This window comes from Notolabrus celidotus, chromosome 12 (assembly GCF_009762535.1).
Source record: "Notolabrus celidotus isolate fNotCel1 chromosome 12, fNotCel1.pri, whole genome shotgun sequence".
NCBI lineage: Eukaryota > Metazoa > Chordata > Actinopteri > Labriformes > Labridae > Notolabrus > Notolabrus celidotus.
In genome coordinates this window covers 3,241,760-3,266,769 of record NC_048283.1, presented here as the reverse complement: position 1 = coordinate 3,266,769, position 25,010 = coordinate 3,241,760, and the positions used below count along the sequence as shown (strand labels likewise).

General features: G+C 41.2%; 1 protein-coding gene across 9 annotated transcripts in view; it reads left to right on the top strand.

Annotated features, from left to right (window-relative positions):
- cspg5a (chondroitin sulfate proteoglycan 5a) overlaps positions 1–25,010 on the top strand; it is a 96,546-nt gene that overhangs the window by 59,167 nt on the left and 12,369 nt on the right. The window contains exons 4-6 of one of the 9 annotated variants that reach the window (XM_034696889.1): positions 9,549–9,624; positions 15,244–15,300; positions 22,704–23,602. The exons of 1 other annotated variant lie outside the window; for it this stretch is intronic. In XM_034696889.1, the coding sequence (XP_034552780.1) occupies positions 9,549–9,624; positions 15,244–15,300; positions 22,704–22,871 (301 nt within the window). In that variant the 3' untranslated portion in view covers positions 22,872–23,602. Of the gene's footprint in view, positions 1–9,545; positions 9,703–15,243; positions 15,301–22,703; positions 23,603–25,010 lie in introns of those variants that run through there. 7 more of the 9 variants (XM_034696888.1, XM_034696890.1, XM_034696892.1 and 4 more) reach the window with 7 other exon arrangements.

Below are 25,010 nucleotides of genomic sequence, written 5' to 3'. Positions count from 1 at the left end.
GCTCCACCTCCTGGGGTCAGATCAGTATGTCTGGTACCCCAACAGAAGGGTACCAAAAAGTGGGACGGTACGGCTCTGTAATTTGGGGACCTGTCCCGGTTTTAGTCAATGGAAATGCCACAAAATGCATGCCGAACCAAGACAAATCGAACTGAACCGCTTGGCGGAAACGAGGCTTTAGTTGATTGGATAACAGCGTCAAGATAAAAGTATTCCTTCTATGTGAGAGCAAACAATCATGTCACACCATGTCTCACTTTGCTGCTTGTTTCACTCGCCTGCTCAAATGAAAGAAGCTTTTTTTCTTCTGAGAAAGTTTCTGAAATTCCTTCAGATTTTGGACAAAGTCTCGGGTCAATAAATCTTCCCTCCCTGTTCCTCTTCTTCTCATTTCTCATGTCAGAGCCTTGTGATAGAGTCCAGCTTAAGGTCTAGGAAATCAAGCAAGGGTCTTATTTTACAACAAAATGTGTCTGCTTCTTATGATAGCAAAAAAAGAGAACAGTTTGTTCAGGATGTTGTATCTCATTATTCAGTCAGAACACTCTGTTTTTATTAAACCGTATTGACTCCACCTGTTAGTGTCAGCTGAGCTTTATTGGAACTTGAGAAAACTCATCAGCAGAACTAAAACAAAAGAGGAAGGTCATGTCTTACCGTGCAGAGGAAATTAGGTATTAGTCATCTTACAAAAATGAAAAGAATGCCTGCAGTTTAAAGGAGAAAACAGACAGATTTGCCCTTTGCAGGACCCGAGGAAAATCAATCTGCTGAGGCTTTTGTGTCCTGAAGAATCATTTCTCTCAGAAATAACTTCTTTTCACCACAAATGAGTCAGACTGACGGAGGCAGGAGAGATTTAGAGCCTTAATTGAACCTGGTACTTTACAGCTGTAGTGCAGTCATGATCACAAATACACAACTTCAGTCCCAGCATGCAAAGATGTGCAGTGGAGGTCATTTAATTCACCTGGTTTAAACTAATTATGCAAACTCACACATTGATGTAGAAGACTGTGAAGGTGCAGCAGATGGGATGTCAAGGTTAGAAAGCTGCATCAGGAAGGATGAGGGGAAAGAGGAGGATGAGGAGGATGTGTGAGACAGAGGAAGGTGGGGATGGGGGGGATGGGTGACAAAGAAAAAGAAGGAAACAAGGACAGTCTGAGGGAGGAGGAGGAGGAGGAGGAGGAGGAGGAGGAGGGGATGGATAGATCAGCTGAAATAGGAAGCGAACAAGTGAGGAAGACAGTGAGCGAGGAAGAAGGAGGGAGCTGAGGATGAGCAGCCGGTGAACACTCTGAGGAAAGAGGGTTCAGCTCCTGATGAAGGTTTTCATTTAGTAGGTTAAAACTCAACTGGACTTATAGAAGCTTATCTTCCTGTCTGAAGGTTTATCTTGGTTTATTATAATATGTATGCACAGAACATACATTTGATGAGTTAAAGGAGATGAAGAGAACAAGAAAACTGAGATACTAGAAATAGGCTTTTATTCAGAAAGTTGGACCTCTTAGAAAATGTCCAAAATGGACTCTAAATATAAATATAATAACTCTAAATATAACCTTTACAGTGAGTGTTATGTTCAGTTTTAGGTGATACTATTAGATATGTGTGGATGTTTGTGCATTTTTAATGAGGTCAGTTAAATCTGGCATTGTTCATTCACTTCAATTTTTGGATTTTAAACTCTCCTAAATACACTACCAGTCAAAAGTTTGGATACACCTTCTCATTCAATGGTTTTTATTTATTTTAATTATTTCCAACATTGTAGATTAATACTGAAGACATCAAAACTATGAAATAATCTGGTTTTACCATAATCTGGATTACAACAGTAGTCAAATAGGGCTATCCATTGTGTACTAACCCTACCTCTGAACAACACAACTGATGGTCTCAAACACATTAAGAAGGCAAGTCATTCTACAAATGAACTCTTCACAAGGCTCATGTTAATTAGAAAAACCATTCCAGGAGACCACTTCATGAAGCAGACTGAGAGAATACCAAGAGTGTGCAAAGCTGTCATGAAGGAAAAAGGGGGCTACTTTACAGAATCTAAAATATAAAACCTATTCTGCTTTGTTTAACATTTTTGTGTTAGTTAAATAATTCCATATATGTTCTTTCATAATTTTGATGTCTTCAGTATTAATCTACAGTGTTTACAATAATTAGAATAAATACAAACCCTTGAATGAGAAGGTGTTTCCAAACTTTTGACTGGTGAAATAAACAATTCCCTCAGTAGATATCAAAGATTATTTAGTAATGCCATCCAAACTGTGTTTCCTTGACTTAACTGGGTCGTTTCTGGACCAAAACTGAACCAAACACACACAAAAGAAAGAGGTAGACGTGGAAACAGACTCTTAAAAGACTCTATCTGTGTCTGTTGAAGAGGCAAACCGTGTCCCTGTTTCCTCTGCAGTGGTACTCTGACAGAACTGTAAGAAATCAGCTCATGTGAGGCCATCTTTGTTTGTATTTGGCAAGATTTTAAAGGAAAATGATCTACAGAGAGTTTTCTCATGAGGTACAATACAACAATAGAAAATGCCATTTTGTATGACTCAAAAGTATATATGAAGATGGATCTATTGTTGGAAACATTGCCCTCCATTTCAGATTTTTCCTTTTTTCTGTAATTTAAATAAATGTAATCCTGTGAGGCTCATTGCAAGGTACAATAGCCTGAAACGTGCTTTTATTGACCTCATTAAAACTGAGCATTAAAGCAGGCACTTCATGATGATCTGCAAAAAGGTTGCAAACTGTTAATTCTCAGTTATGTGTGCAATAAAATGTTCTATATCCCTGAAGTGACCCAAGAACCATCGAAGAAGCTGATTTTTCTGAGTTAAACAAGAAGAAAACGTCCGTCAGAAGGAGCTGAACTGAATATTCATTAGCACAGAACAAGAGTGACAGACAGATTGAAGGATTGAATATAAAGAGGACTGGAGGCTGGAGTGGAAGGTTGGAGGATGGGGGGTGGGGGTGCCGGTTTGGCTTTGCTTCGCCAGTGTTTCAGCGGCTATCTCCCTAGCAACAGAGCAGCCGTGGATGAGAGCAGCCGCCCGGCGATCGAGCGCCGAGGATGCAAATGTAAGCCGAAGCACCAAATCCTCAACGCCAGATCCAACGCTAACGGGTCTATTTTTATCAGGGACGGGGAAGGTTAGCATGCTGGTCATGGTGGGGGAGATTATGGGTGATGAAGATGAAGGTGAGGAGGAGATGTGGTGCAGTCGGTGTAGTCGACTAGCTAGCAGAAATAAAAAAAAGAGAGAGAATGGTGATGTCATTGGTACTCTGCATCCAGCTGAAAGTAGGGCAGTCTGAACAGGAGGGGGGAGGGAGGGGGGAGGGAGGAGCAGGGGGAGGAGGGGTTGACCTACATACAGCTGTGCGACCTGAGGGGTGTGTGTGTGTGTGTGTGTGTGCGTGTACGTGTGTGCAGTGGCGGGGTGCAACATGAAAGAGACAACACAGCCTCATCAAGTGGTCGGCAAAAAGAAATCGAAGAGGAGGGGGAGGAGAAGAGGAAGAGGAGAGGAAAGATAAGAGGAGGAAAAAGGAGGGCAGGATGAGACGGGGATGGAAGGGGGAAGTGAGGGAGAAACTGTTGCAGGAGAGGAGAGGAGAGAAAGAGAAAGTGAAAGAGGGAATAGGAGAGTGGTTGAAGAGAAAGAAGCTCAGTGTGACACATTCAGGGGTGTGTGTGTACGTGTGTGTGTGTGTGTGTGTGTGTGCACTGCTGACAAGGCTCATGAGTATATGAGACTCCCACACACACCCATCTGCTGCGTGTAGCCGCAGTCGCAGTGTTTTAGTGCTGCAGTCGAGATCAGAAGGACAGAAAAAAGTTAGAAATTAAAGGAGAGATAAAAAAAGGGATGAAAAGAACGATGCATGACGTATTTGTCAGAGGATGTTTGAGATGCCGGCTTCATCTGTCCATCAAACTAATAGCATTCTGGTTTCCTCCCTCAGGTTAGTGTTTATCCGTGCAATCTGTAACGACATGTAGCAGCGTTTTTCCATATCTTCTTTGCTTGACCAAAACATTTAAAAAATCACACAGAGGTGCTGTCTCCTCCTGCGTCGTATCTATGCCTCAGGTTTGCATAGCCCTGTACCCATCAGAGGCCTAGCCTGACGTGCACCTCCTCAAAAATGAAACTACATGTCGAAATTGGATGGGAAACTGGTGATATGCAGTAACTAGCATATAAAATACACTGCCAATTAGCGCTAAGGTGGAGTATTGCAGAGGGTTGGCCAATATGGAGAGCTATGGAGTACAAAGCAAGAGTATAAACCAGGTTAGAGTCATGTTAGACTCTGAAACAAGCTCATACTTTTTTGGTTTGACTCTGTTGACAGCTTGATGCTAAAATGTATAGATTTATTTATTTAAATGTATTTAACCAGGAAAACCACATTGAGATTAAGAATCTTGTGTCCTGGCCAAGATCGGCAGCATTACGTTCCAGCAAACTTACAAACAAACAACACAGAATTGTAAAACATGACAACAAATCATGGATTTCAGAACAAAAGTCATCAGTCAGAGCATCTACAAGCTGATGCATCTTCCTCAAGAGCCTTCAGTCTGCTTTTAAGAACATTTAAAGAGACAAGCTCCCTTAAACCCAGGCTCTCTTGCAGCAGATTCCAGGCTGCAGGAGCAGAGGACCTAAAACTCTTTTTACCCATTTCAAGACGCACTCTGGGGACCGAAAGCAAAAACAAGTTTTGTGACTGTGTCACAGAGCGGAGACTGAAGCTTCCAGTATTTCTTAAATGGATAAAATCACATAAATACAAGGGAAGCAAGTTAAGAATCACCTTATAAACAAGGACATGCCAGTGATGTAGCTGACGGGTAGACAATGCAGTCCAGCCAACTCGAGCATGATGGGTTAGAGATTTAAAACTTGTAATGAACCTCAGAGCTCCATGAGAGTGAAGGCATTGAGTGGATGTATGTATATATAAAACATCACCATAATCAATCATTGGGCATGAAAGTAGCAGCAACAAGTTTTTTCTTTGCAGCAAAAAAAAAAGAAAAGGACTTTTGACATGACTCTTGATATGGATGATGATCCTCTATCTCCTTCCCTTGTAAAAAATAACTTAAAGGTGACATATGCAAAATGGACTTACTCCCCACACCTGCAGATTTGAAGATCTAGTGGATGATTTTTATTTATCATGGATAAGTGCTAGCGCTAGTTAGCATAGCTACATAGCTACATGTTGTAGCTGTAGCTGTGTACCAAGACACACGTCTACATACTGACAAATAATACAACAAGAAACACAGAATCTGTGACCAACCCTTCAGAAAAGGTACCGCTGCCTTTCTGGTAGAGGTTGGTTTTACTCCCCAGGCCTGCAGATTTGAAGATCTAGTGGATGATTTTTATTTATCATGGATAAGTGCTAGCGCTAGTTAGCATAGCCACATAGCTACATGTTCGTAGCTGTGTACCAAGACACACGTCAACATACTGATAAATAAAACAACAAGAAACACTAAATCTGTGACCAATCCTTCAGAAAGGTCCTGTTGCAGGCGCCTCTCCGTCAGGATCAGATTCTGGATCAGATTCAGAGGGTTGAAGTAACGTGATCTCTGAGCAGCCGTGTATATTCAGCCAACATGTAAACATTAGATCAACGTGCTGGAGAGCCGAGGCACATCCACTTCCTGAGGGGGTGTGGTCAGAGAGAAAACAGAGTGTTCTGAGGAGGACTGAAGAAGAGGGGTTTTCAGGCAGACCAAAATCTGATTTCAAAGTGTTTTTTTGAGCATAAACTTTAAAGACATGTTTTGGGGACCTCTTAGACCAATATATATTGATGAAAAAAGCGTGATATGTCACCTTTAACTCAGTAAAGAAGGCTTTTGGAGCCACGTCATATCCCCTCTTTTTAACACGAAATTACTGATTAAAACTTAATGAAAGTGACATAAGTTAGCAGAAGAGCTTACTATAATGGGAGAAAGCCTGTTTAAAAAAATGCATTTCCATCTGTTAACATAAGAGGAGGCAGAGCTTTAAGACCCAGACTGCAGCCTATGTCTAAAAGTTTTGGCTTCATTTTAGGAGAGCTGTTATGTCGTCCATTTTTTATACAGTCAACCACTCTATTTCTAAGAAGTTCAGCTCACCAAAGTCTGCACTGACAATATCATTTAGGATAAGTAACAAGAGGTGCTCGCCTTCAAGACTTTCTGACAGAAAGCTGGGCCTTATTTTTTAATATCAGGAAAGATGGCGCCCTTTAACCCGAGGTCCAATGTGCAAGAGTAGACAATCAAAGTTCAGGGTGAGGATCAAGGAAGCATCTCTCTCCCTACAAGACAGTGCAGATAGGGGAGACAAGTAATCTGGTTCTGACTTAAGAGCAACTAAAACCAAAACCAGCACCTCTTTGGCGCAGTAAGAAAAAATGACCGCTCATCTGAACTGATGAATGTGAAGGTAATAGGAAAGTAGCCAACAGATGTGAATGCTGGAGCACACAAATGCTACCTGTTGCTAATTGGCTGGAAAAGTGATGTACTTTTTTGTGTCTCATTTACAAACATCAGATCCTGTTTGTTTAATCTCTCCATAATCCAAACTGGGGTTCATGTGAGGAACTATTTCTTCATAGGTACCTCATAAGTATTTCATGTGCACAGACAGACAGACAGCACTGAGAGGTCCAAAGCCAGCGTGTAGTGCTCGAGTCTGAGATCACAGGAGATGACAGGAGAACAGATTTCTGTCTCTCATCTGTGATTGTTCTGTCACTGAGTCATGAATTTTAAATACAGAAGCCTGCATGAAGACAGACGTATAATAGCTCACCGTGTCTTTAACTAAACACATGACAAGGCGGTAAGGAGGAGACAGGAGAGACATTAAAGCCTTTCGGTGTTTTTAAATTGTAAGGTTGAAAGGTAGGAGGCAAATGACGGATACTTGTGATGTGAGAAGGATGAGATGAGAAGAGGAGAGCAGAAATCTGTGACATTCTTGACAAAGGCCCTCTGAGAATTCAGTGAAGGAAAAGAAGAGAAGAGTAACTCGGTCAAGAGGGAACTCCCAGAATCTGGCTTTCCTGACAAGCCGAAGAGATCTGAAGAGAAATCCTCCTCTTGCCTCAAGAGCATCTCAATCATAAGGAGCTTAAAATCTCTCTTGACTGTTGCCATTTTTCAGACGGCCTTTTTGGCCTCTCTTTCTGTGGACACCACACTCAGTGACACCGTTTCTTACCTGTCTTACAGCTGTTTAATGTCTCTGCTGTGTGATAACCTTTATCTTAAAGTCAGCATCATGACTCCGCCTCCTTTGTTTAATAACTTGGCCGACTTTTGAGACATGCTCTAGATCTGGGCGATCACTGTGTCTCTCCATCTCTCACCCCCCCTGGTGCTGTAGTTGTGAGTGAAGGCTGGTCTCAGTCATGAGTTAAACACTCACTTTACATATTAACAGGTGCAGTCCTCTGCTGTGAGCAAGCATTGGCATTCAAATGTCTAGACCTTGCTCATGAGATGATCTCAGTTTTTCAAATATACTTCAAGGAAACAGAAGCCCGTCTGGTGTTGCCAACTCCTCAGTGAGGACAGTAGCTACTGGCTGTCCTAAAAGTAGCTAGAAGTCGCTAAATTACGTCATCATGCAATTTGCATAATTGGAATTGTAATAGACGCTGCAGGAGAAACGTGTAACGTTGAGGGAGAGACAAAAAGAGGTTAAAAATCACCCCAAATATGTTTATAACTACACTTAGGAAACCTACAACAAATCAAAGTAAAACATTACATTTTCAAGCGGTGTCTTCGTACATGCATGATACATTTGCAGTCTGGATGCAGAGGGATGAACGCCTCCTGCTCTGAATGCAGCTAGGAGGGACTCACAGCAGCATCCACTGCTCAGTGAGTAGAGTAAGAACGATGCATGCTTTCACATCAGTCTGCAAAAGTCTCCATTAACACCAGAAAAGGTTGCTAGATTTGTAGCTAGTCGCTTTTTTGAAAAAGAGTCACTGGAGGGGTCTGAAAACTTGTTAAATAAAGAGACAAAGTTGCTAAGTTGGCAACACTGAGCCCGTCTTACTTTCATGTTTACAGTCATTAAAAGTACATCCTGAGGTTCCTTTAAATATACAGGCTGGTTGGATCAACAGATTAGGTGTTACCATTAAATAAGCATTTTTGCAGTTGTCATCACCATGGAAAAAGAAAACAACATGCAGGTGGTTTGGTTGTCATCAAAAAGTGAGATGGTTGTTGCACAATCATTTTTCCTGCAGTGGACTTCCATGCATGTTTTCAAAAACAGGTCCTTCTGCACTTTTAGTATAGTGCTTACAAGTGTTTACTGAAAGACCAATTCCTGAAGTATTGCACTCGCTGCTCTCACACAGCAGCGTCATGTCATGTAATAACAGTGTTCATTTACAGGACTATACCAACATGGGTTCATTAATCCATCAGATCAGAGAATAATCATGGTCATATATCTGCAGATGGGGTCATGTATCTATATGTATAGATGGAATTAATGCTTTTATCTGGAAACCCAGTGGAAAGCATGGGATTAGTTTTATGCAACAGTTGAGTGTGTACAAAAACGATTATATGCATCAATGTTTTAATCACTTCTGACTTCACCGAAAGCAAACCTCTGAATTAAAGAAGTCTGTTTTCATCTCTATATGAAGACTTTACTGGGTCACATGTTTGAAATATTTGAAACTATTCTGGTAAAAATCTGATGGTCAGAAATGTTACTCAGTTTGTTGCATCACAGATTAAATGTGTGTTTGTTTGTCAGCTGACAAACAGACGACCTGCTCTCTAACTAATGCTGCTTTCTTGCTTTTTTCTCCCCCTCCTTTCTCTCTCAACTATCCCTTCTGTCTGTTGTCTCTTTGAATATAAACTTCTTCCTAAATATGTCCTTTTTCTTGCCCCTTTTTGTCCTTTCATCCACCTTCCCTTATCCTCCTTTGTTCATTTTGTTTCACGCCTGTCTTGGTCTTTCTCTGACTGACCCTCGTTTGCTCTCACCTTCTGGATCATTGCTTTTAAATGTGTCTCACCCACATTTCTTCCTCCCCTTCTCAATCTCCTTTTTCCTTCTCCTAAATTCTTTCTAAATCCTCAAACTGTCCTGTTCTTAATCATCTTTCCAATCCTCTTTTTCATTATCTGGAACCCCAATTTCACCTCTTTACCCTCGTCCTTGTTTCCCCTTGGCCTCTCTCTCTCTCTCTCCATCTCCTTCATTCTGTACTCCCAAATGTCCTTTACTCCTCTCATACTTTACATTTGCATCTCTGTCTTCCCAAATGTCTTTCTTTCAAACTCCTCCATACTCTCTCTTCCCATGTTTCTGCCACTTCCATAAAATGTCTGTCTTCTCTGATACCTCTTTTCCCCTTACCATATTTGTTTTCCTCCATCTTCCTCCCCCACTCTCACCCCTCCCCCCTTCCCTCCATCTTCCGACACTCAGCAGTAAGTACCGGCCTACATCGGAGACGCACAATGATAATTTCTCGCTGTCCACCATCGCTGAGGGCTCCCACCCAAATGTAAGGAAACTGTGCGACACCCCTCCTAACGTCCCTCATGCCCGTGCATTGGCTTACTATGATAACATTATCTGTCAGGTAACGTGGTTCTCGCCTCTCTCTCACCCCTTTTTCTGCATCTCCCTCGCAAACCCTGCCCGGGCCCCCTGATTCCCCCCGAACCCACCCTAATGCATGGGCATGAGTGTTTCTGAAACTCCGAGGTGTGCTCAGCTTGAAGAGCGGGTGGGGAGGGGGGCGGAGCTTGATGAAGGGTGGGGGAGTTTTCTCAGGTAGAAAAAGATAAGAAGACAAAGACTGACTGATTTAGACATATGGATCAAACCTGGTGCATCCAAAACTTCTTATGAACCTCGTTTGAAAGATGTTTTCTGTCATGAAGTTTTGTCCTCATGGCTGATACTGGAGCAGGATTAGCAAACGAGTATGTTTTCTGTTGAAGTAGTGTTTTACTCAGAAACTCTAAAACCAGGGCTTTGCTATCTAATACACTGGAAAAATGCCCCTCCAAAAACAAGAACAAAATAGTTATTACAAGGGACTTTTACCTTGAAATAAGCAAAAAAAAAATCTGCCAATAGAACAAGTGAAAATTTTTCTTTGTAAGATTTCTAAAAATAAGAAGTAATATTTAGAAAACTGTGATCTTAAAATTAGCAGGGAAAACTTATTTTAAGCAATATTTTAAAGCTTAGTGTCTCAGAATAAGACAGGAATGATAACAATTAGTATTTTTCACTTAAAAAAAGTTTTTTGGTTTTTTTTACTTTATTTTTCAAGTGTGTTACACCAATGTGACATACAGCAAGGTAATCTCTTTGTACACAACAGTACAAGTAGACACCTAAACAGAACAAAACAAAAGGAAAAACAAAAGGAACAACAAAAGGAAAAAGACAGATTAATCCAGCATACAGTTGGACAGATTTAAAGTTTTGTACTGACAATTAAACACACAAAAGATCCATAAACTTTGTATCATACTCCACCCTTTCTATTGTTCATCCCCACATGCAGTACCTCACCTGGGGTGCATAGCATGATGGGAAAAGAATAAAAAATCACAAAAATAAAAAATAATAATCACAAAGCGACGAACAAAAAACAAACAGACAGACACATAGGTACAAAACCAATTTCCCCTCAGAAGTATTTATATATGTAGTACAGTTGGCAGTGAAGAATTAATTAATCGCTATCCCAAATTGAGGATATGCATATATATCCATATACATACATATATACATACATGTACACATACACATATACATATACTCACATACTCACATACACACGCACACATACACACACATACATACATACATACAAAAAAAGATTTCTGCACAAATAAATTTCACGTCAACTTCTTCATTTGAGATATATTCACCTTAATTTGAGTTGTATTATAGCGGCACTTCTCTAGGTTTAAGACCATCTTGTACTTGAAATAAGATGACAAAGTTTAATTGCATCATTTTGAGATATAATGTCTTCTCATGCTGAGCTGGATATACTAATATTCAGTCATGTTGTTCTTTAGGATAAGCCAGCTATGCTCTAAAGGAGGTGTTTCATTGTGTGCATGGAGTTTGAGGATGAATATTTTATCTGATTCAAAGAAACAGTGTCTGAAAACTGAAACTCACCCTTAAAAACAACAACTTTTCTTTCTTTCTTTTATCAATGGAGCTGTTTTCTGATAGATTACACAATAAAATGCATTTACTTAAGTGTTTAAATCCAGATTATCTGTCTTCTACAAATAAGATCTCAGCTTGAAAAATGTCTGAAATGTTAAATAAACCTTGTTTCTTCTAAATTACAACTCAAAACAAGATCATTTCAAGATTGTTTGACTTAACAAGATAATTAAGATGTCTTAAAACAAGTCCCTCTATCTTGCTCAAATGTTACTTGTTAAATAAATGTATCTTAAATGAAGTGGGACTAAAAATGAGACAATTTAACTTGGTAAGATTTTGAGTTTTTGCAGTTTAGAGCTAAATGTCTATGAACAGGATTTAATGTTTATGCCAAAGTGTGAATGCTTCACTTCTCTTTGAGGACTAAAACGGTGTGCTTATCTACATTGTTCAATATTTTATTCCTCTTTTACACCCGATCTGACACCATGAAGTCTGCACTGTAAGATCTGAAAGTGTGCACATGCAGGTTGCTACCATAGCAGCATCAGATCTTATAGTTTCATTGTGTTTATTGATCCAATTCCTCTGGTTTATTGCTCATTGATCCGACACACTGAAGAAATGTCAAAGAGTGAAAATAGTTCAGCAGCAGTATCAGCCTTGTGTAGCAACATTTGTTGTTTTTCTTCAGGGTGAGACTGTCTGGAAAGATCCAGTCTCCACCAGTTACGTTCGGCGTGTCAGCCCTCATCCCTCTGCTGTATTTTGACTGAACAGTGTCATTTCACTGAGCGCTGACAGACAGCAGACGCAGCAGCTCACTGCATTAACACAGCAGAGGTCAGAGGTTAACCTCCCCCTGAAACCATGCAGTCTGCACACTGATGCACTCTCCTCCCAGCACAGTGACAGTAGCAAGCAGCCAGGCTTAACCCTGACCCCTTTAAGAGAAAACTCCCACAATCCTTTGCTCTGACCCCCGCCCGACCCGCCCTCTTTCTAACCTGCTCTCTCTTTAATCACCTCTTGCATCGGTATGTCATGGCATTAACGCGATGCCGCTAACATGCGCCAGCTGGTGGACATGTTAGCTACCGCAGCTTTGCTTTGCTGTTTGTTTTTCAAATGTGAACTTCAAAAAGATGTTTGTTTATCCTGAAAATGAGTGTTCAAAACATGTCCTGTGGTTTTGGGAGGGTGGGGTTGGGGTAAGGATCACAAGCAGGTAAGGTACATGTGTGGGACATGATGGGAGAAATGGTCGGGGTCAGGATAAACATCTGAGATGCAACGTGTCGCTGCAGCCTGAGGGCGGCAGCAGAGAGCTAACTGACGCCTCACTAACCAACGCATGGGTAGCAAGTAGCGGCTACGCTTCCGTTGTAGCAGCATGGGTAGTTCTGTGCTACAACTGAGGTAGAAGTTTGTTTCTTTAAGGTTGTGGTACCACCCTCTATCTACTCCATCAGTAGTTTGTGTTCACTTACAAAGCTAAAGAAGTGTTTCTCTGTGGTATTCATAGCTTGATAGTTCTAAGTGTCTCCTTTAATATCATCTAAATGCCATCATCATAACCCTAAAAGACCAAAAATCCCTGAAGAGTATTTATGAAAACATCCATCACCTCCTCTTAACAACATCTAAAAACCTCAACCCTCTAACTCAACACAATCTACAGAACCTCAAATCACCCATCATCCACTGGACTGAACAGTTGTTGGGAAAAACTTCAAGTTCTTTATTTCTATGAACTATAAAGTAGCCTTTGAAGGTTTTTGATCAGTGCTATGATAAAAGGGTCTGAACATATATCGAAGGATTCAACTGGTTGTTAGTTGGTGGCAGTAAAGAGCCAAGAAATAATGATGTGCACCAAAAAGTAGAGAAGAAGCAGCACTTCAAAGTTATACTTTTGGGCTTTATGCACCTTTATTAGAGTGTGGAGGACAGTGGATGGTGTTGGAGACAGGGAGAGAGTGTGGGAATGGGGGAGTGATATGCAGGAGGGTGGCCAAAGGCTGGAATCAAACCCGGGTCAACCGCTTCATGGGCGTGCAATCTAGCCATCAGGCCAAATCCACGCCCAAGAAGAAGCACTATAAGTGGAAAGAAATACCGGTCTCCCCTCTATACTCTTGTTGGAGTGTGTATCGTGAAGTTTGGAGCCACCCCAACATTGCTGATGGCTTCTTTTAACTCCAATTACCTCTTTTATCCAACACCGTAGAGACTTAGTTTAGTTTGATGTAACTCTCTTTTGAAAATGGGTAGTTTCATGTACTGCTCTTGAAAAGATGCAAGAGACAGGGAAGGGAACTGGCAGCTGGTTAGAGGTCCTGGCATGCCGTAAAGGTCCCGATACATTAAGGCGCTAAACCAAAACATACTTCCCTCTTAAAGCACTGGGAAAATGACCGTAAGCTAACAAACAGGGATGTGAAAGATTAACTTTTTGATTGAAAGCTGCAAAGAGTACCATGATGTATCCAAGGTTCCTGGTTTTTGCTTCTATGTGTAGTTTGACTAAAGTCCCAAATTCACCAAGGTCTAAGGCTAAAACTTAGTAAACAAAACTTACTCTCTTCATTATTCAAAGATAAATATACATGACATTGAACAAAGCTGGTTCCTCATCAACCATTGCTGTCAGAATCAGTGAAAGCCAAGTCACTCTCCAACATGTCTAAATAAAGTAAAGCTTTTATCTCCTCTGATTTCACTCCAGTCACCAGGCTGCCAAAGAGTGCCTGGAGAAGAAAGAAGCATCACAAACTTTAATTATCAGTCTGCTGTGTAGTTTTGCGGTCAGAAAAAAACTTAGAGAAGTGACTGCCTTCCAATTTATCTGGATGATTTACTTTAATTTCAGAAGTCTGATTGCTTGTATGAGAAGTCTCACTGCTGATTCAGGACACCTGGAGGAAGTCGTTTTTAAAGGATGAAGAGTCAGTCTGAATTACTTTTGCCAATCAATGCTGAGTCATGATCTCAAAAACTTTCTTTGAGTTACAGTTGTGTACAAATCCCAAACACTAAGATGTTTGGTGATGAACTCAAAAGCAAGAAAGTGTCTTGATACGAAGATTAAGACATAAATTCAGGTCTTATTTTGGCTTGTAATATCTTGAAATAAGACATTCATCTTGACTTAACAGGTGCATGTGGCTCATATTAGGTCTAATAAGACACTTTTTGCAGAAACACTTGCATAGTTTTGAGTTTGCAGTATAAAGTGAGTCAAAGGGAAGCTTTAGAAACGCCAGATTTGTGTGAGCTCTTTAGCTGTCGTTGTTGACATGTGAACAGTCTAAATGTGGCACGTTTGCCCGCTCGTCCATCCATTCCTCCTCAGATAAATATACATTTCCAGCAGCTATTCAGTCCAGAGTTATTTCCTAACACATACCCCAACCACGTGCAAAACTCACACAGTCAATAGACCTTCCCAAACCAAAAACCATGACAACTCATCGTTTTCCTCCAAAATAAACCCACTAATAAAACAAACAACCCCGCCTCCCTTCCAAACCCTGTGACGGAGGAGAGCCTCTCCTGAAATAACCACACCTTTTTGAGACCTGGGACACAGAATGGTGTGCAGCAGCTCCTCCAGAGAGTCTGTGTTCGAACAGTGTCTGCCTCAGAGACGCTGGAGCCGGCTGGGAATATCAGCTGACATCTGAAAGGAAGTTACTCCTACTACTGTTCTCTGCCTCCAACACTCGATCTTCTCTCTGTCTATTTTATCTGTCTGCCTCTATCTCCTCCTCTCCGTCTCGTCTTCTCTCTTCCTCCCACTGAGTCTCTTTGTATCGTCTCTGATCTGTCACTCCTTCTCCTTATTTCTGTCCACTTCGATCGGCTTTCTCTGTCCCCCACTCTCTCTCTCTTTCTTGATCTCTCTCTCTCTCTGAGGATGCCTGATGTGGTTTTTTGAGGAGTATAACCCTTTGCCCCATCCCCCTCCCCTCAGAAAACCATGAGCAGATACACCTGGGAGTGTAAGACCAAAGAGGAGTCCGACTGTGAGGTAAGACCAAGATCCCAAATATCAGATAGCCTCGCCCCCCTTTCTCTCTCTCTCACCTTCCTGAACAGCTCTCTCATTGTTACTGTGGCCCTGTCAATCACCCTCTCTCAACTCGGCAGTGGATCAATCCGAGTCTCATCCCCTCCACCGAATAAATGAGCAAAGATTAAACGCTGGATAAAAACATTACATCCTCTAAACTTAAGACTACATACAATCATATGTTAAAGATTTTAAATGTCACACTTTGTCTTGACATACTAAATCAGAAACCATCATATTTAGTGAACACTATGAAGAAGACACATTTTTGAGCTCCTGTTAATATAAAAAACATGCAAAGAAGCACCGATAAGGATAATAATGATGTTTTTATTTCACTAAAGTTTCAGTTTATGCTTTAAAACTGAGTAAAAACTAAATATCTTCCTTTATGCATCACATTAAAGGACTGATTCTGACATGTTTATGTCTATCTGAAACAGGATAATGTCTACAAATAGAGAAAGGCTGCAGAGACTGGATGCTGCATTATCTAGTACTTACATAACGCCTGTTAGAGCAGTGGAGTATACTCTTTAGATACAACATTCACTCACCCACTTATGCATGGAAATAGAAGAGGACAGGGTTACAGCGAGTCACAATGCAAAATGCATTCAAAGCTACGGCTTCTACTTCCTTTGTTTAAATAATTAACAGTTCATTATTTGAAATGCATTTAAAGTTCCTTAATCCAGATGAGCACGCTCACCCACACGTAATCTGGAGGCAGATTAAGGTGAGATGTGTTGTAGTATATTTCTTCATACATAGTAGGTGTGTTTTAGGCATAACTGCATCACATAATCAGAGGGTTCCTCCTATTAAAAGCAAGAGGCATTTTGGATTCAAATGGCGAAAGAGAAATAATCTGACTTTTTAACAGTAATAAGCATAAACAGTGTTGTGCAGTGTGTGCTGCTCTGCACTGGCGCTCAGACTGATGCTATGCCTCAATGTGATGTATACAGAAAAAGTATATATATATATTTTTTTCTTATTTAAGTTTATTTAACCAGGAAAACCACATTGAGATCAAGAATCTCTTTTAAAGTGTGTCCTGGCCCAGATCAGCAGCAGCACGTTCCAACAAATATACAGACAAACAACACAGAATTCTAAATCATGGATTTCAGAACAAAAGTCATCAGTCAAAGCATCTTCAAGCTCATGCATCTTCCTCAAGAGCCTTCAGTCTGCTTTTAAGAACATTTAAAGAGACAAGCTCCCTCAAACCCAGGCTCTCTTGCAGCAGGTTCCAGGCTGCAGGAGCAGCATATCTAAAACTCTTTTTACCCATGTCAAGGCGCACTCTGGGTCACAGAATGGAGACTGGAGCTTCCTGTATTTCTTAAATGAATAAAATCGTATAAATACGAGGGAAGCAAGTTAAGAATTGCCTTATAAACAAGGACATGCCAGAGATGTAGCCTAAGGGTAGACAATGCAGACCAGCCAACTTGAGCGTACAGGGAGCAGTGATGGTTTAGATTCTATTTGCATCCTTTTGAACCTGCTCACAATACAACCTTAACATGCCACCCTAAAAGGACACACAGAGTTATTGAACATGTAATCCCCTGCAGGAATAAAACCATGAACATCTTGTGAAATCACACTTTGAAGAATGAAGCGCCCCAAAGATAAAATCCAAAACCAAACCCTGACCAGATATGAAAACTGCATCAGACCTGCAGCAAGAGTCTGCTGACCTTGTGAGGACTTTGTAGCATGTCCAGACAGGCGGTGCATCACCCTACCTCTGCTGCACGCAAGAAACACACACGCACACGCAGTTTCCCTGAAACACACTCTCACATGCTTTGATTGGACAAAGAAAAATTCCCTGCAGTTTGGGGAAAAACACTGAACTCACAACATGTGCGAGCATAAAACAACCGTGCAAAGAGGACACGAAAACAGCTTTTTTGTATATAAGCCACACACACACATACACACACACACACACACACAAACACACACACAAGTCAGTAAGTTCTGAACACAAACACACAAAGACCTCACGTCTCCCTCAGAAACAGCGCATTGTGCACCCTCCACTGTGGCAGATTGAACTCACTTGTCCTCAATCTTCCCTTCACAGTAATTTAACAGAGTCCAGCCACACAGCTTCCTCTGCAGAAAACGCTGAGATGGAATTGTTTTTTTTGTCAATACTAAACAAATTCGACACAGAAAATGAATAGACCGGGCAGGGCTGGCTGTAATTTCAAAGAAAATGTCATTTCTATCGACTGAGTGGGCTCTCAGGCTGACGGATCAAAACCGAGCTGACCTTAAAGTCCAGAGGTTGCAGACATGCAGCAGAAGCGTGCACTTAAATGAGTATATTCACCCTTTAAAGTAAAAGTATCTTAAGTTTATGAGCAGCTCTTCTCGTCGTCATAATATTCCTCTGCACAATAGCGCTCACACACGTGACACCAACACTCACACCTGTGCAAACACAAATATATGCTCAGGGAGAAGAGCCGGTCTGTAAACACAAACACGAGCAAGTGTGTACACACACGAGTCTTGGAGGGAGCAGCACAGGCAGGCTAATACTCACTCTCACACACACACACACATATTCAAATATTTAAAATGTTATGCATCCAACGCGTACAAAATAACCAAAGCTAATAGACTCACTGATCGGCAAACAATCTACATTTAAACACATAAAATCATCTGCAGGGAAAGAGGAGGAGCGAATCCATAAAACAAACAGAAACTCTCAGAATATCTACACACACACATCTCCGTTTAAATGTGCAAATACACCAAATTTGAATATATGAATCAACACTTTGGTCATTCCTGTGCGTCAGGAGGAACATGAAGTTCAAGTTCATTCAAGTTACGGTAATGAAACCTCATTTTTAAAACCACATTTCCCATAAATCCAATCACTGTCAGCATAAAATGTTTTGATATTTTACTGAACAAAAAGCACCTTTAATAACTTTCACTTAAACATGTATTTATTCATGTATTTATTTATACGTCACCTTTAAAAAAATAAATAATAATAATAACTTTATTTATTATTTATATAGCACCTTTAAAAAAAAATGGTTACACTTCACCAGTGCTTTGACAAACAAAGCATGGTTTGAGTAACAAAGTAAACCTTTTGTCAGACAGGGAGGAGGAATTTTAATAATTCAATACAGAATACAACGTGAGGTTAAAAATAACACATGTAAAATAAACAGAATGGAGTGGTGTGACAACAGACAAATAAATCATTGTTTAAGAGGTTTTTCAAGGAGAAATAAATAGATAAAAATAAATAAGTACAAATATATGAGTAAATAAAAGCATTAAAAAGAGGTTTTCAAAATGAGGGGACATCATTTTTCCACACAAGTGAAAATGATAAATAAGGAACATTAAAATAATAAATGAAAAATAAATAAATACATTAAAACAATAAATAATCAAAAAAACTATTAATTAGTTGGATAAAAGCTAAAAATAAAAATAAAATAGAAGTAAAAGCGGTTAAAAGGAGGAAGTCACATAAAAGCAAGTCTGTAAAAATGGGTTTTAAGAAGAGATTTAAATGATTTCACTGACTCTGCGAGCCTTAAGGCTGATTTATACTTCTGCGTCTCCACTATGCAGCAGGGGCTGACGCAGACATGAGCCCCACACACTTGTGCGTCGGTGTGTCCGTGTCGCGCAGCAAATCTCCGCCGAAACGCCTGAGGGCAGTGCGGTCTCTCTGATAGCCGGCCGCCTGCTTCCGGCCCCGCTACGATCTCTGTTTACTTTTCCACAGAGATTCAGAGCGTGTTCTGTTAATCTACAGCTGATACATGTTGCTGTTTATCATACAGACATGATTACATGAAGAATAGAGAGGAGGAGATGAAATACACGGCCGATGTGCGGCCGATGTCCGGGATCCCGGAAGTGTTGTAAATGCGGGAAAGACAAAGGCGCTGAGTGGACCAATCACAGAGCTTGCGGTCCGCTTCGGCTCTACAGGGAGTTACATTTTGGAGGAGGTGCACGTCAGCTACGTGCGTAGGCCTCGGCGTAGGGTACGCCGTTGATTCAACGCAGAAGTATAAATCAGCCTTTAGCTCCTCAGGGAAGTCCTTCCAAAGTCGAGAAAGCTGTTTACAATAGTTCGAAGACAGAGAAGCTCTAGGCAGGAAGTCAGGTGGTAACAGAATAAACCTTCAACAGTGAGGTCAAAGAGACGAGTCGAGAAAATTTAATCTGATGAAAGAAAAAATGCAAAATAAATGGTCAACAAGAAATTATAAGAATTAAAAGTGATAAAAAAAGACAGATGTTTACCAGCAGTTCAGCAAAAAATCAAAGCAAATGGAGAGATGTATTGAAGAGTTAAAACAATATAAGACGATGGGTTATCATACTTCATGTACATACAGACGGTAAAAAATATGGTTTGTCATTAAACTACAATCAAACATAAAAGATGCTTTAATCACAAAAACAAGTCCATGTTTATTTCCATCTGCTATAAATTCCCAATCTTGTATCATGCCTTTGGCCCCAAACAGCAAACTCACAACCCAACCTCAAAGACAAACAGTCCACGTGCCTCCATCATCATCATCGTCATCATCGTCATCATCAGAACCCTCTTTATCTCTGTTCCCAGTCCCCCCCAAAAAACGACACCCGCTCTAAAGTCCTCGTGACTCCGTATCTCCCTCCCGCTGCCCGCCCGCCCGATCCCACCTCCAACAATGCACTTCAATGAAATCCAACAAACAAAAAAATTTTCCAGTTTCACGCCGACGGGAGGACAGAGGGCCCCTACCCCGTAACCATGGAAGTGACGTACCCGCACGTCCTGCCTGAAGTTACTATCTAGGCCAGCGACCAGCGGGTAAATGCTCTCACTGCTTTGATTCCATTGATTCAAACAAAAACAGTCACTCAGGGTGTGTTTTTTGGAAATGGCATCAGCCTCCGGGTCAGGGGGATGATGTGTGTGTGTGTGTGTGTGTGTGTGTGCGAATTAATGATTCTGTGTGTGTGAGAGAGAGAGACAAAGAGACGCAGACCGGTGCCCTGGGATGCCTGGGCGCAGCAGGGTCGATGATGCCATGCAGTATTAATGGGGGATAAGAGGCTGGAAAAACAGAACTAAAATGGACTCACAATCAATTTATTTCCCTGCTCTGACCTTAATTAAGCTCACATGAACCGAATTGAAACCTCTTAAAACACATCTACGGTTCCCTCCCCCCCCACCCAGCGACTGCTTGGGTATGTATGACGGTGGTACCCACAGATAAAAGACCAGGACGGAGAGTTTTATCTGCACTTTTTCTTTCATTTTGGGACATTAAATACAAAAAAAGGAGGTGAAGCAGGAGGAGATCCTGCATGAGCGATCATTACTGTCCGTTTGGGGAGGGAGGGGTTCTTGCATGTGGATGTGCATGTGCTTCCTGGGTTGCCTGAGAGGGGAGGTGAGGTGAGGGGGGGGGGGTCAGTTGGTGTCGCTCATGCAGCTCACCTCGCTGTGCACTGAAACAAACACAACATGCCGGCCGAGCATGATGATTATCAGACACTGGAGCCTCCAAACATTGGAAATGGCTGCCACTGAGATTGGTATTTGTTTGAAGTAAGACAACAAAAGCTGCAATTAATTTTAGTTTTGATTATTTGAGAGCATTCTGCTGCATTCTGGCGGCCTCTAAAGGATCACACCTGTGTTTACTTTAAAGGATTCTCTTTTCTTTCAAATTTAAGATACAAAGCTGCTTAATTGATATTTAAATGTCTAAATTACTCCAGGTATCCATAGGTTCTGTTCATTTCTGTACAATGTGATCTCCTGATTTATTAGCTACACGCTTGCGCTGTATTACCTGTAAGAACAACCAAGAGTTTCTGCAGACTCGTCCAACTGATCCAAGCTTGGAGAGAGAGCTGATTGATTTCACACTGTACAGAAATTAAAGAACACCAAGAGCTACCCAGGATGATAAAGTCTGAAACAGTAAAACAGGTCTTTAGACGTGATACGAGGAAGGTGTGGCGTAAAAAGCATGAAGGTTGGACTTGAAACATTTTCAAGTGCATGAAGCAAAAGACTCTGAGCTCTTATTCCAAAGCATACTGAACCGAAGGTCATCTTTATCCTCTTGATTGCACAATACATAAGAACAATAAATATTGGACGATTCTGCAAAACACAGATTTGACAAGTTTTATGTCCAGTGCCAAGTTAATACAGTGCCTGCACAAGGCAGCAATGGTGTGGTGCAGGTTAAGGAAATATGCAATGGTCTAGAATCAGAATAGTGAGAGTTATGCTACTAGAGAAAAATTCACCTAACAGTGCTGAAAGAAAATATATGGATTGCAGGTCAGTGACAGGATGTGAGTTCAAAACATGCAACACAAACCATTTAAAGAAAGCGATGGTATTCTGTTAACCCTCCTGTTATGTTAGTTTCTCTGGAACAGCAAAAATGTTCCTGGGTCAATTTGACCCGGGGCATATTCAATTATCCAAAAGTGTCAGAACCCCAAAAAATGCATAGTTTTTAACTCCATTACTAACCATTCAAATCAAGAATTAGTCCATTGGGTTCTTTAATTCTCACAGATCATGGTTCAATGAGGATAACTCACTTGTTTTTCATTCAAATTAATGTTAAAACTTTTTTAAATGTACATTGGAATGCCCTAAATATAAATACAATAGTTTCACATGACTTAGATTTTTGTTTATTTTATTTCAAATTTTGAATTTATTTATTTTTATGAAGTGATGTTGATACATTGACACGACACCTCTTCTGTCACTTGCTGCCCAGATTTTAATGCTGCATTTAGCAGGTTTGCAAGACATATAATGCCTAAAATAGACTTTAAAAAAGGTCAATTTGACCCACAACATAACAGGAGGGTTAAGTGAAGCACTGTTGTGGGAAACTTTGGATTAAAAGACTTCTTGATTCACACAAACTGCTGAACATCCAGGCTTTAATGGATGCAAGTTAAGGGGATTTGGTCACATGCAGTGGGTCCGTACACCAAAGCCATTAACTACTTCCTGAACTGGTACTTCAAGTTGGCATTGGACATACAGTCAAGGTGCAGAATTGTCCAATATTGTTGTATTTCCTTGAGTTAGAAGGCTGGATTATTTGTCACCGCCTTACATAAAGATGAATGTCATCTTGAGGAGAAAGATTTCACAACTCGGTCAGATTTTGCTCCAGAAGCTTTTAAAGAACACTAAAAATTTAAACCGGCTCAGAAATGCAGCTCAACATAAAAGTGCTAACTCTTGTGGTGGTTCTAATTGTTCTTTCTGCCCCTACCCACCTCCTCCACCCCTTCCTGGGTAGGATGATCCTAATTCCCAGAACAAGCTGGAGGACCCGGTGAAGGCCCCGACCAAGGAGGATGACTCCCTCAACATCCACAACTCTCTGACCCCCAAACACGAGAACCACAAGGTCCTGGGCGAGGAGAACTCCTCGGAGGTAAACTCACTGCAGAACAACATGATGTGAAAACAAAAAACAAAACAACCCCAGCAACCTGGCAACGCGACAACGAAAACGTCAAGGTGCGCCGGCAACGGAAGCCCCCCCCCCCAAAACCCCCCCCTCCCCTGCTCTCCGTCTGTCCGCTGCCGAGTGCGCCTAACCGGTCAACCAACAAACCAGCCTGTCAACAAACCAGCCAACCAACCCAGTCTGCAACCGTCTCCGACACGGCAACACTGCCACCAAGCGGCTTCCACCGCTGCAAAAAACGTACACCACCATCACCACCACCACTACCGCCGCCACTGCCCCAGCCGAGAGTAAAAACCCTCCACCAGCCTCTCCCTGCCGCCGCCTCGCAACCCCCCCCCCCCCTTTCCCCCGTTTACATCCAATCACATCCCTGTTTCGCAGCCCCGCCCCCTTGTTGCTGTCACTCTTCTCTTCCTTTTCTCTTCCTTCCGCACACACACACACATACACACACACACACATAAGAAGCATACACATACAGTGAAAAGATGACGACATGAACGCGCTTATATGTAGACACACACACACACACACACCTCCCCCTGCCTGCATTGGTGTATTTTGTAAAAAGAAAGAAATCATACAGAAGTTTAAAACGTACGTAAAACGTCATTGTAAAAAAAAAAAAAGTAAAGATAAAGCTACTGAGAGGTTTTGATGTTTGTCTGACTAATCCAGTGAGTATGTATAAATATTGGAAAAAAATTTGCTTGGATTGATTTAAAAAAAAAGAAGCAACACAATGTGTCTTGGTTTTCATTGATGTGATTTCTAATCCTTTGATGTACTTGTTTTTTTGTTTTTTTTTTGTACTTTTTTGGGACTATCGAACAGAGAATAAAACAAACAAGATTCAGACAGTTGTTGAAATAAACCTTTTTAACATGATCTCTGTGGATCCTGTGTTTTCCTCTGTGTGGTGTCCCCCTTAATAACCCGCTATCTCCAAAACCGTCTGCATGGCTTCTAACTCGGCTTCTTTAGATGTATGTCGTAGAAACGCTGCCCTGCTTACATACAAACATGCACCAGGTCAACATTTATTATGAGCACTTTTTCTACTCTATAACCTCAACATTCACAGAGCTGATGAACTCTCTTAACCACACCTGCAGGTAATAGTTCCTGGTGAAGTCTTAATATTTTCACTTATTCCAAAAACACTTTAGTTTTTGTATCTCACAGTTCCCACAGCCGATGGCCTTGTGATGGGGCTGCCTTGGTTGTGTTACAGACTTCCCCGAGTAGATGTATGAGTGAAACTAATACAGCCCTAACATGAACAGTGATATTAAGGACTGGTTCTCAGTAAGGGGAACTGTAAAGGGTCAGTCTGCAGGACTATACTGGACGGCGTGGGTGGTGAGGGGCCAGCCCAAACTTCTTCTAAGAGTTCAATAGTTATTTTTGTTTAGTTGGGATAAGTTTAAAAGCGCTGTTGGTTCACCAAGGTTTCTCACCTCAATCAGGTGACGTCATACAAACAGGGCCAACCACCTTTCATGGGTGGCACCTCAGGAATAGGGTGCATTTAACAATGTTGGACAAACCAGTGACAGCCGAAACCAATCCCAATTTCCCACATGAGAACCAGTCAAATCAAAATAAAGAAAAGAAGAGGAGGCTTAAGGTACCCCTTTGTCCTTACTGTTGTAATGGAGATTTTTAGCTGTTGTCACATGGTGCCAATGCAAAACTTGGCTTACCCAAACCACCAAACCATCTCCAAGACAGCTGAGCCAACCAAAGCTTGGGAATAAACATAAAAGCTGATTTTATGACGGGGTTTGGTTTGTCAAAATCATTGATTTGGATCCACACAAACAGAAAATTAACCATCTCATCAGATTTGATGTAAAACTCTTTGTTGTGCTGCTGCTCATTTTTTGCATTTCCACTGCAATGTGGAGCAAATAATGCAGCAGCAGCAGCAGAGAAAGGACCACTAGGGATAAACACAACACAAGCACAGACAAAACTTTTTGAATAACTACTCTTCAAACTCCACAGGGCCCCTCTTACTAAAGCAAAGCTCATTTGTGAGAAACAGTGGTAGAGTACCAACAGGGCAAAGTGAAGCTGACCCACAGTGTGCCCACTAAGCCTTAATTAATTAAAAACATTTGTTTA